Source organism: Labeo rohita, chromosome 8 (assembly GCF_022985175.1).
Source record: "Labeo rohita strain BAU-BD-2019 chromosome 8, IGBB_LRoh.1.0, whole genome shotgun sequence".
Lineage (NCBI taxonomy): Eukaryota > Metazoa > Chordata > Actinopteri > Cypriniformes > Cyprinidae > Labeo > Labeo rohita.
The window spans coordinates 16,289,506-16,302,595 of NC_066876.1; the positions used below are offsets into that span (position 1 = coordinate 16,289,506).

At 34.7% G+C, this 13,090-nt stretch overlaps 1 protein-coding gene across 3 annotated transcripts in view; it reads left to right on the top strand.

Moving 5' to 3' along the window:
* Window positions 1–13,090, top strand: part of aopep (aminopeptidase O (putative)) — a 105,996-nt gene that overhangs the window by 77,664 nt on the left and 15,242 nt on the right. For all 3 annotated transcript variants that reach the window (XM_051117185.1, XM_051117187.1, XM_051117186.1), the window contains exon 14: window positions 2,620–2,736. In XM_051117185.1, coding sequence (XP_050973142.1) covers window positions 2,620–2,736 — 117 coding nt within the window. The remainder of the gene's footprint in view (window positions 1–2,619; window positions 2,737–13,090) is intronic.

Sequence of the window (13,090 nt, forward strand, 5' to 3'; positions counted from 1 at the left end):
AAAATAAATTAATTAACAAAAAATAAATAAATAAATAAATAAATGAATAAATAAATAAATAAATAAATAAATACATTATACTGACTCCAAGCTTTTGAATGGTATAGTGTAAAATGTTACAAAAGCTTTTTATTTCAGATAAATGCTGATCTTTGGATCTTTCTATTCATCAAAGAGTCCTGAAAAAAAATGTACTCAACCTTTTTAAATAATGATAATAATAATAAATAAAAACGTTTCTTGAACAGCAAATCAGCATATTAGAATGATTTCTGAAGGATCATGTGACACTGAAATCAATAAATTGCATTTTGAAAAAGCAGAAAGCAATTATTTTAAATAGTATATATATTTGACAATATTACTAATTTTGCTGTATTTTGGATTAAATAAATGCAGACTTGGTGAGCAGAAGATAAGTCTTTAAAAAAACATTAAAAATCTTACTGTTCAAAAACTTTTGACCAGTGTATATGGTAAGGCAACTTTAATTAACTTTAATTCATTATGTGGTCTTTTACTTGTGTTATTATGGTAGTAATCAGAATTTTTTAAGATAGTTCAAGCAGATTGGTATATTAACATTCTATCAGTAATAAAATGTATCATTATAAAGTGTAAACAATGTATTTTACAGTGAGTATCTGGCAACCACCGCTTCAAACTGTTTTACCATAAATTCTGACCAGATTTTTGACTTGAGATAAAAGCAGCAGGGCAGAATTTCCGTCTCTGTCTTCCTTCTTACACACACCAGCAAATAATATAAGCATGCTGTCAGGTCAGCGATATTCTTGATTATTTCGCTGTGACTCACGTTGTGTCTTTATAAACGTTTGTCGGCATGTGTTATGAGGATGACTCATAATTTCTGTAGTCGCTTTCAAAGGGCAGCACAATTTTTTGATAATCTCATGGCAATGCGCACATGGGGCTTTTCATTTCTACCTGTCTGAGACTGTTGCGACTTGTTTCTTTATACGGTTCCTTACATCTTCAGTGTTATATTTTAGTGACTGAAACGTGGGTTAAAACAAGTGTAAGCAGGCAAAGAATTAAAAAAGAAACATAATCCCCTGTAAATATAGCCATTTCATGCAATAATTGGTTTAGGCCTGATTTCCATACTGCAAGATGAGACTTTAAAGCATCTTTCCACTGCTCAAATCCCAAAGCATTCCTTCCCTCCATTAGCTGTCTATACTCTAGAAACCATTATGCAGACTTTGCTTTTTCGAGAAGAGAGAGAAATGTGATTTTCCTCTTATTCGGAAGATTATCAGAGGAGCTCTTTTAAGGGAGGGAGGTTTAATATGCACAATATGTTATTTCCTCTCGCTCTCATTCTACCTCGCTGGAATGCTCTTCCCACTCCGAGCTTCTCTGTTCTGGCTCGGCTCTTTGATAGTCTTCAAAGACGGCACTGATGTCTTATTCAGCCTTCTGAAAATGCCATCATGGCTCATGGATGTTATTTTTGATAGTATTTAAAGCCTGTAAATAATGTTGTGGTGTGGTTTATGTGAACTATTGTCTGCCAGATTGTGACTTATTTAAATTATGATCTTACATTTTTTTTTTTTAAATCTAAGCTGCTAAATGAAAACCAAAAAAAAAACCTGTGATGCAGAATAAAGGAGAAATATTTACTTTATGTTTCTGCACTATTTCTAGGTCACTAATCAATTAAATTTAGACTTTCTAAATGTATGTTTTTTTGTTTTTGTTTTTTGGTTCATATATATGTGACCCTAGACCACAAAACCAGTCATAACTTGCATTTCTAGCAATAGCCAACAATACTTGTATTGGTCAAAATTATCTATTTTTTATTCCAAAACTCATCAGGATATTAAGTAAATATGTTCCATGGAGATATTTTGTAAATTTCCTACCATAAACATATCAAAACGTAATTTTTGATTAGTAATATGCATTGCTAAGAACTTCATTTGGACAACTTTAAAGGTGATTTTCTTAATATTTTGATTTTTTTTTTTTTTTTTGCACCCTCAGATTTTAGATTTTCACATAGTTGTATCTCAGCCAAATCTTGTCTGAATATGTGACCCTGGACCACAAAAATGTACCAGTAGCCAAAAATACATTGTATGGGTCAAAATGATATCTATATTTTTTTAATGCCAAAAATGATTAGGATATTAAGTAAAGATCATGTTCCATGGAGATATTTTGTACATTTTCTACCATGAATATGTCAATACTTTATTGTTGTTTAGTAATATGCATTGATAAGAACTTCATTTGGACAACTTTAAAAGCGATTTTCTCAATATTTAGATTTTTTGCACCCTCATATTTTACATTTTCAAACATTTTCAATCATCTCTGCCAAATATTGTCCAAATATGTATAAATCTCAATTTCAAAAAATTGACCATTGTGACTAGTTTTGTGGTCTAGGATCACATACATACTGTATTGCTAATACCACAAACAGTTGTTCAAAAGTTTGAAGATTTCTCTTATGCTCAGCAAGGTTGCATTTGCGAAATATAAGTACAATTTAAATATTGCTGTTTACTTTTTTATTAGATTTAACAATGTAATTAATTCACTGTATGAAATTATTAATAACCCTTTGTTTTTCTCTTTCAGTTGAGTCCAGAACAGCTGGTTCTTCTGTTGGAGTTTCTTCTAGAGGAACCAAAGCTGAGTCTGTCCACCTTGAGACTCCTTCAGGCCACTTATAACCTACAGACCCAGGATGCTGAGGTAACCAACACTCCTACGTCTATTTGCACAACACTGGACTGTTTACTTCACCTCCAGACCTGCTCCCGGCTTATCCATATGTATATTTATCTCTATTGAGACTGTCTACTAGTTTGTGGTCTCATCAATTATGTTGAATTCTCAGTTGAGACAGTCAGGAAACTAAAAACATCTGTTTTATGCCTTCAGCGCATTCACATTATGGCCTATTAGTGTCATAGTAGTTCATAGTTGTTGAAGACTGATCCCTTTTTTTTGTAATCTTTCCAATGGTTTGCTCTATCCCGGTTTAACACGCAGAGCCGCGCAACCATTTTTAGTAGACTTAGGGGCGGAGCAGTCATTATTTTTCATTATATAGCACAGGAAAACTTTTGATTACCTTCACTTCTGTAGCTGTTTCCTCTCTGCACCTTTTCAAATATTGACTAGAGGCAGGCTGAACTCATTTGTCACGTCTCCACCAACACCTCTTATGTTCACAGCTGAAAAAACCACACCAATCCATCAGTCTTATCATTTTATGTTGCTCTCATTCTAGAGTTTGTATACTGTAACACTAATACCTCTGACATTTACTCTTTAGTAAGTTGCTTGCATTTATTTGTAAGTGATCTCATCGTTCTGTTAAAGATAGAGAGGTTTCGAAAATATCATGTCTACTTGAATTCCCTGAAACGTCCCCATATCAGACGAGCGCAATAAAGCTATCTGATTTCTCTCAGATTATGCAGAGAGTTTTCTTTTTAAGACTTACAGGGGTTTGAGGCCATGCGCTGCGCTCTTTGAGAAGCGCACGCTAGCCAAACGCTAACCTCTGTGGTATTTGCCTCCTGATTCAATTACTGCGCCGGCAGCCAATTAGGCCACTTTGTGATTCTTAGTCAATTCAGAGGAGGCCAGCTTCTGTTTGGGAGCAAAATTTGGCAGGCCAGCAGTGACCCACCACAACGTTCTTTTGAAATGAAGCACTATTTGGCAGCCTGAAAGATGTAAGATAATCTGAAATGGTGACCACAGTAAGTCCCAGACTACCACAGTTAGTTTCAAACTGAGGCCCAATGGGAGGTTTTCATCAAGACCTTCCAGGAAAAACAAAAGGCCCTCTAAAAATAAATCAGGTTATTACTACCACGTGCCCCTCCCTCCGTCCATCCCGCCCGCTCTCTCTGGCTTCTCCGCTGCTGCTCCCAGGCTCCGACGGTCATCTTTTCTTTCAGACAGATTGAATTCGCCTAGCCATTTTTTACCGCCGTGAAGCACCCTCGCCATTTAGCGTTCGATTTTCCTTTTGCGAACCGCTGCCGACACATCATTTTCATGTTTTAAAATAGACCCAAATCCTTATTAGCTGTGCATAATTATTAGCGCAGCATGAAGATTGCTTTAAGGTCACAATAAAGTTGAGAGGTGTGGTCGGCGCCGCTCAGTCTGTGTGGGTCATGACTGGGCGTCGTTCTCACATAAGAAATGAATCACTGGATATTTCATAATTAGTGGTGCTTGCAAAGGCAAGCATGGCCATTAATATTGCTCACACTAAGGGTTAGGGATTGAAACAAACCCCTAACCCTGAGTATTAAAGGCAACTCGTCATGACTCGTCTACAGACATGAATTATGTCTCAAAGTGTGTGGCTTGTTGAAGATAAATATGCTATTTAGTTCTGTAAAGCAATCAGACTTGTAATTTTCACCTGGCGTACAGTAAAATGGGTGGAAACATCCTGTAGACTTATGTTAATGGAGGGTTACGAGCCATACCTACAGAACAGAATATACCGCCGAAAGAGAAGCAGAGAAGAAACTGTTAAATAAGTTGTTCTTTTTGTTTTCTTTGCACAAAAAGTATTCTCGTAGCTTTATAAGATTACAGTTGAATCACTTTCTGGGCCAGTTGCGTATCCGGTCAGAAAGCTCTCGGATTTCATCAAAAATATCATAATTTGTGTTCCAAACGTGAACGAAGGGCTTACGGGTTTGGAATGAAATGAGGGTGAATAATTAATAACAGAATTTTCATTTACGGTGAACTATCACTTTAAATGAATTAGAACACTGTATAATTTAAATGAATTAGAATTCGAATAATTTTCATCAATGCCATTTTTTTTTACAGACGAAAACGAAACAAAAACTTGTTTGGAATGACAAAAACTACTTTCGTCAACAAATAAAAACGAGACAAAAATGTAGGGAGGGACAATTTGGAAAGAGATTCATTTAGGACGAATCTGCTGCGTGGTTAGGAGGGTAGATGTGTACATTTGAACTGTATCATAGTCTATTGATCTATCTGGCGGGACATAAGCTAGCATACATTTGCTGCACGTCTCATAAATTGTCCAAAAATGTCAATATCTGGGAGTAAGAGAAGAGCAGACATATGGATAAATTTGACGACGTAAAAGAGAACTCAATTCGGTCCGGTTTTCTGAGCGCAGACACCGAAGCAGCGCCTCTCACGCAGCACACGAGTACTCTTTCGTGGAAAAATACACAAAAAAAAAAAGGGACAGCAGTCTAATTTTGTTGCTATTGTCTGTGGCATTGATGTTAATTCAAAAGAAAGACAGAAAATCACTTACTGCTCTTGACTGCATCACTTTAGTAGCCTAATACAGATTAATGTAAATTTATTTATATAAATTAATGTCAGCTTGAAAGAATGAAGAATGTGGTAAACAAGTTGTTATAAAGAATGCGTAATTAACCTATATAACTATTGGTATTTCAGTGCAAAGAAGACGATGTTCTTGTTTCTTTATGAGAAGTGAAGAAGGTTTTTATGAGAAGGTTTCATTTAATTTTAATATAAAGGCATGTTAAATCTGTGTCTATCATGATAAAATGCTAATATCAAACTCATACAATGAGTTTGGTAATTTTAGAGAAATGCTTAATAAATGCATTACACTGTAATTAAACCCATTCGATTTTAGCAGACTAAATCTACAGCAGATCTTATGATATTTAGATATTTTAAAACTAAAAACAATTAAGATGACTAAAATGTGACTAAAACTAAATGGCATTTTAGTCAAAAGACTATGACTAAGACTAAATCAAAATTTGCTGTCAAAATTAACACTGGTTCATTTAGAAGAATACCAGCAGGTCAAATTTAGGACATGGGTTTTAGTTAATACGCCTTCAGTAGAGCCTCCATTCCATTACACAATATCGTGCTTCAGAAGCCTGCGTAGGAGTTCTTCAGGTGTTTGAACAGTATTTGGGATGGATTCCGCTTAGATTAAGCATGCCAGTCAGGAGAGAATAGCACCTCTCACTCCTTGGCGCGTCATGAGCGCCGTGTATTTCGTGCGAGCACAGGCAAAAGCGTGAGGGCTAGGCGTTGTGGTATGCCGTTTCATGTGAGGACTCGTGTGCGTGTGTAAATTGCGCATGTGAGTGCGAGTACCATCTGTCGGTCAGGCACACAGAATGCATTGTATCACAGCTACTCTCAAAGCCCGGTCACAAAGTTCACATGGACAACCAGCCAGCAAGAGAGCGATTGATAAAAGGCATATCAGAAGCCTGGATGTGCCTTGTGTGTTCATACAGCAAGGAGAAAAATCACATGAATTCCAACATGAGCTGCTTGATGAGAGATCAAATGACACCCGTTTCAACAAAAAAGCATTTTCTTGGAATCTAAACTATTTGAAAGACTGACGACATAAAACACTTGTTTGATTACCACATATACTTTGTTCATAAAAAAATCATGAACCATCAGTACGTTCGCACTTAATTTTTTATATAGTAATCTAAAAATGAAAATTCTGTCAATAATTACTCACCCTCATGTCGTTCCAAACTTGTAAGACCTTCATTCTTCTTCAGGATACAAATTAAGACATTTTTGATGAAATTCAAGAGCAACTGACACGTTCTAGGCCCAGAAAGGTAGTAAGGACATTGATAAAATACTGAATGTGACATCAGTGGTTTAACTGTAATGTTATGAAGCTACAAGAATACTTTTTGTCCACAAAAAAAAAAAGAAAAAACAAAATAATGACTTTATTCAGTAATTAATGACAGTATTTTTATTTTTGCGTGAGCTAACCATTTTAAATAAGTAACCATAAACTAAATATTATTTATTTCAGGATAACAAACAATGACAAGGTATAGGTTTATCTGGTTCTGCATCAAAAGTTAATGAAAAATATCTAGAATTAAATATATATACACTGCCATTCAAAATTTTGGGGTTGATAAGGTTTTTAAAGGTTTTTGAAAGAAGCCTCTTGTGCTCGCCAAGACTGCATTTATTTAATAAAAAATAGTAAAACAGTACAAAAATGCTATTAAATGGTATTACAATTTAAAATAACTGTTTTCTATTGTAATATATTTTAAAATGAATTTATTCCTGCGATGCAAAGCTGAATTTTCAGCAGGAATTACTCCAGTCTTCAGTGTCACATGATCCTTCAAAAATCAAACATGCTGATATCAGCAGTTGCATTTCTAAACATTTTTGGGGAAACTGGTCATTTCTTTTTAGTATTCTTTTAGTACATATAAGGTTCAAAAGAACATTTTTTACAGTATCAACAGAAATGCTCTGTACTGTAAAAGTCTTTACTATCACTTTTGATCTTTTTTTAAGTTAAAAGCAATTTTATATATAAAAAGCTGTTCTGAAAGTGGTCTTAAAAAAGGCACACCTAATTTTTCCTCAAAGATTTTGCTTAAGGATGTGTTTGCATTTGTACAGGTGCAGAAAGCCCTTATATGGTGATTTGGGCATGTATTATGTTAATTACTGTGGGGATATCCTCTATTATTGTTTAGAATAATCCTTATAATGTGTGTGAGAATAATATGCACCTGGAAACTTTGCTTGGGAACTTTTTCTGTAATGAACAAGACCTAATAACTGTAACCATTACATTAAACCCAATAACCGTTTCACTACATGAAAACTTCCAGAAAGCACAATCAACATTAAGCAAATAACTTTAAGTGTACAGTAATTAATCTCACAGATCAAACAGAGACTTCTGAAATGATCTCATCCCAGGGCGGCGTACTGACCCGGCACTACAACATTTAAGGGTTGCACCTTTGACGCTTTATGAAAAATTACATCACTGGTGATAAATGACTTGAGGTTTTTATTTGGTTTAAAACGGAGCCTCTGTAGTTCCGCCATCTGCTGTATCAGGAAGTCCTTGTATGGCTGGCATGTCTTTATATCAATCACAGCGTGCGCATAATGTCACCATGTGTCCAACATGGCTTAACCTACTTGTTTTAAAAGGCACGTATTGGGATATTAGCATGTGCATGATATAAGCTTGTGCTTGCATGGTTACGGGTTTTCGTAATTGAAATTACGTGCATGTGTGTGTCGGTGTGCCCTCCCCTGTGCCCCGTATAGACCCGGCAGCTGCAGAGGGGATCAGAGTTGAGCTGCATTCCTGGGGAGACCCCTGAGGCAGGACAGCTGCAGTATGCCTGCCTGCATCTCTCTCTCCTCCTCTCTCCAGAGACGCAGTAATTACACGGGACATTCCACAATTTATTACTGCGAGCATACGTGTACATGCACACAGAAACGCTCCCACAGATGCAGAGTGTAATCACTGATGCTCATGGCATGTTACTTCAGTCTGCTGTGGGCACACAGGGGTCAGCCAATAGTGATCAGGCATAATGATCTCAATTTAAAGGAACAGTGCAACCAAATACGAATGTTTTGATATCTGCTCACCCTGATGTCGAATGAAATGTGTTTTATGTTCTTCTGTTGAAAACAAAAAAGCTGCTCTTTTTTTTTACAACGGCATCAAAAAAACAACAACATTAAAGTCGTAATATTTTGAGAATAAAGTCAAAATTATGAGAGTAAAGTTAAAATGTTTCGCAAATAAAGTTTTCATATATTGAGAATAAAGTCTAAATGTTTCAAGAATAAGGTAGAAATGATGAGAAAAAGTCCAAATGTTGCGAGAATGAAGTCCAAATGTTTTGAGAATAAAGTCGAAATTATGAGAAAAAGCCAAAATGTTTCAGGAATAAAGTTGAAATGTTTTAAGAATAAAGTCAAAATTACCAGAAAAGGTCAAAATGTTTCAAGAATATAATTGAAATTACGAGAATAAAGTCAAAATTATGAGGAAAAAGTCGTAATATTTCTGGAATAAAGTTGTAATATTTTGAGAATGAAGTCTAAATTACGAGAATAAAGTCGAAATGTTTCAAGAATAAAGCTGAAAAGTTTTGAGAATAAATTTGAAATGTTTAAAAAATAAAGTCAAAATGTTCAGAGAAAAATATCGAAATAACGAGAAGTTGAAATGTTTAGAGAATAAAGTCGAAATTACGAGAAAAAGTCGAGATTAAAGTTGAAATGAAAATAAAGTCAAAATGTTTTGATATTTTTTTCATCTCGTAATTGCTACTAATTAATTCTCATAATTTTGACTTTATTCTCAAAATATTGTGACTTTATTCTTTAAACATTTCGACTCTATTCTCGTAAAGAAATAGTTAAATAAAGTGATTATTTTTGTTTTCTTTGCAGACAAAAAGTTTTCTCGTAGCTTCATAAAATTACGATTGAACATATGTCACATGGACTATTTTAATGATGTCCTCACTACCTTTCCGGCTCTTAAACGTGTCAGTTGCGTTGCTGTCTGCAGGGTCAGAAAGCTCTCGGATTTCATCAAAAATATCTTAATTTGTTTTCCAAAGATGAACAAAGGTCTTACTGGTTTGTAACGACATGAGGGTGAGTAATTAATGACAGAATTTTCATTTTTGGGTGAACTATCCCTTTAAAAACATCAGTATTCCATACCGTTCGTACGCTTGGTTTAAAGTTTTGTGCAAGAAACTGACTAAAATAAATGGAAATGGAAGAACTATCCCTTTAAGCCATCAGATCATTATTAACGCCATTTTTCTCTCACATTCACCACCTACAGTACCTCTTAAATCCTTCCTTTTCCCGTCAGTTTTAATGAGTGAGCTACCTGATGCCATGTGCGTATTAAGTTTATTGGATTCTTCAAGTGTCCTCAGGTTAGGTTAATGTAGGTCAGGCTGTCTGACTGAACAAAATGTCTTCCTGTTGTGGGAGTTTAGATCAGTGTTATCATTAACTCTGCTGTTGCCACACCCCAGGCGAGAGGAACCTTTCTCCCATACAAACAGATTGCTTGCTGTTTGTGTCTAGACAGATGCACACTATCCTGTGTGTGTATCTGAAGGATTTGCCCTATTGATAATTGTTGATGTGTGTTTTCTCTCGTATGTGGCCTCTGTCGTCATTGTGGTTTTTGTGGGCTCTGGGTGGTTCTGTGACCTGACGGGAAAGGGTTTTGTTCTTATTCTGGGTGTTTGTTTTTTTTTCGCAAGTCTTTCACAAGTTCACAAAGCCAAACCAGCCAGTAGTTCAGATTTGTACCTGCCTGCCAACTTTTCCACTACGAATAAATAGCAACATTTTTGTGTCGAGCGAAAAATGTTTGGTATGTACATATGCTTATTTTACGTTAGATATTATAAACAACCATTTTATTATACGTTACCGTATAAAGTATAGTCAAGCCAGTCAGTTCATGAAAATAAACAGTACCAGTCAAAACATACTGTTCAACATTAGTCCACTTTGCTGGTTTACCAACAGGAATATGTTCCCACATAGATTTTATGAGGTACAATGGTACATTTTTCACTGAGGTAAACCTTTTTTTCAATAGAGCATCTGTACACTATCTTTATGTTAGATTAAAAGCGATTGAAATAATGCATTATGTCTAATTTTATCTTCAGGTTTTATTTGCATTTTGCACTTAGCAAGTGTTAATTTTGGACCTGCACTGAGATGTGAAACTGACTGAACACGAGACAGAAATCATGCCTGAGCACACTTTTGCATGAAAAGCAGCTGATTAAAAAATGCATGACTTAACGTCTGACATATAACAAAAAAGAAAGAACAAAACAAAAAACACAACAACGATCGGCTGAAATGATAAGGTTTGCGGGCAGGTGAGGACAGAGGGCAGTTAAAGGTGTTGGCGAGAGAGAATGAGAAAACTTCATTTCTTGTAAGCGCAGTGACATTTGAACGTGTTGCTTAAATAGATGGTGATTTGTGACCGGAAGGCTCTTTGCAGTGCCGCTGCTTCCTGTTGTTTTCCTGAGTCACTTCACACCTCGTCTTAAAGCAAACATTCTCACACACTTGTACACAGACTCACACAATCTAACTTCATTAATCATTAAACTGCCTGCCACCTTCAGGCCCCGTGAGCTCCCACCCATTCAGCTTCAATTAAACCCCTGCTGCGTGTGGGGGAGCCGAAGAGAGGCGTAAAGAGATGAAACGGGAACAAGAGATTTCACTAAAAATCACTAATATGCTTAATATGATGCAAAACCATCACATCCAACCTCTGAATACAGTGATTCACTTAAGCAAAATCAAAGCATTTGTGGCATAATGTTAATCACCACAAAAAATCATTTCAACTTGTCCCTTGTTTTCTTAAAAAACTGGCTTACAGTGATGCACTTACACTGGAAGTGAATGGGGAAAAACATTCAAATAAACACAAAATGTGTTAGCATGATTTTAGTGTGAAAATTAATGACTTTGTAAGTTATTGATTATTTTGGTCATTGATTAATCAGTTGATTATTTTGATGATTAATCGAGTATCTTTGATTTTTTTGAACAACTCTTACGTAAATATAATAGTATATGCATGCAAATCAGCCTGTTCTATACTGCAAAAGAGACACACATGCTTTAAATATGCATTAAAATCACCCAAATATGTAATTGTATTTTATATTAGAATTAATTTTATGTCATTACATGTAATAATTTTGTGGATGAAATTAGCCTGCAGCAGAGGGTGCGATATTATGATATAAATCATGCCCACAAGGTTTTTGGGTAAAAGTGTTTTTTTTTTTTTTTGTTTTTTTGGTCAAAATCAAGTACTCAGATCGATTAATTGTGACAGCCCTAATTCTACGTTTTTTACAACGTTGTTGGCATAACAAAATAACACCAATACAACTTTGAATTTAGGATTTAAACAACTTTACACACTTTAACACAAGAATTAAGGTTATAAAATTATAAGCTTCGCATTTTACCTATTAAAACGTGCCCCATTCACTATCATTGTAAGTGCCTCAATGTAATCTTGGTTTTTGCCCTTTTTTTTTTGTTTTTTTTTTTTAAGAAAACAAGTTGAAACTATTTGTATGGTAATCAATATTATGCCACAAATGCAAAAAACAAAAAAACAAAATTCAACTCTACCCTCATTTTCTGGCTTACTGTGATGTACTTACAATGGAAGTGAATAGGGACAAAAAAAAGCAAACAATATGTGTTAACATGATTTTTGTGTGAAAGAAATCACGTATACTTTTTTATAAGTTGTTGATTATTAATTTGGTAATCGATTAATCGCTTGATTATTTTGACGAGTGATCTGAGATTTTTTTGTAACTAACAATAGGTTAAAAAAAAGTCATCTTTTGTTTTATTGAAAAGTTTGCTTATAATATGTAATGTCAGCCTGTTCTAAAGAGACAGATATGCATTAGCTATGCATTAACATCACACAAATGAGTCATCATATTTTATATTCTAATAAATTTTATATCATTACATGTAATGCTGACTTAATAATAATTATGTGGATGAAATTAGCCTGCAGAGAGTGTGGTATTTTGATACAAATCATGGTGCCCACAAAATTGTTGGGTAATTTTTTTGTTGTTGTCAAAATCAAGTACTCAAATCGATTAATCGAGACAGCCCTCGAGAGAGTAGTAATTCTACTTCACACATGTTAACAAAAGAATTAATATTATAAAATTATAAGCTTTACATTTCACCTCTTAAAACCTACAAAACTTGCCCCTTTTCACTACCATTGTAAGCACCTCACTGTAACCTAAGTTTTTGCTTTCTTTCAAAGAAAACTAGTTGAAACTATTTTTTATGATAATCAATATTATGGCACAAATGCAAAAAATTATTTCAACTTGTCCCTTTTTTTAAAAGGTGATGCGGTGACAATGGATGTGAATGAGTACCATCTAAAAACATTAAACACAAAATATAAACAAAATGATTTTAGTGCGAAAGAAATCACCTTTTTTGTGTTATTGGTCATTTTGGTAATCGATTCATCAGCTGATTATTTTGATGATTAATGAGTGATTTGACAGTTAATAATCACTAATAATCAGATAAAAGAGAAGTGATTTTTGATTTTATTGAACAATTCTCTTGTAGTAATACATAATGTAATAGTATATGTTAATCGGTTGATTATTTTGACGATTAATCGAGTGAT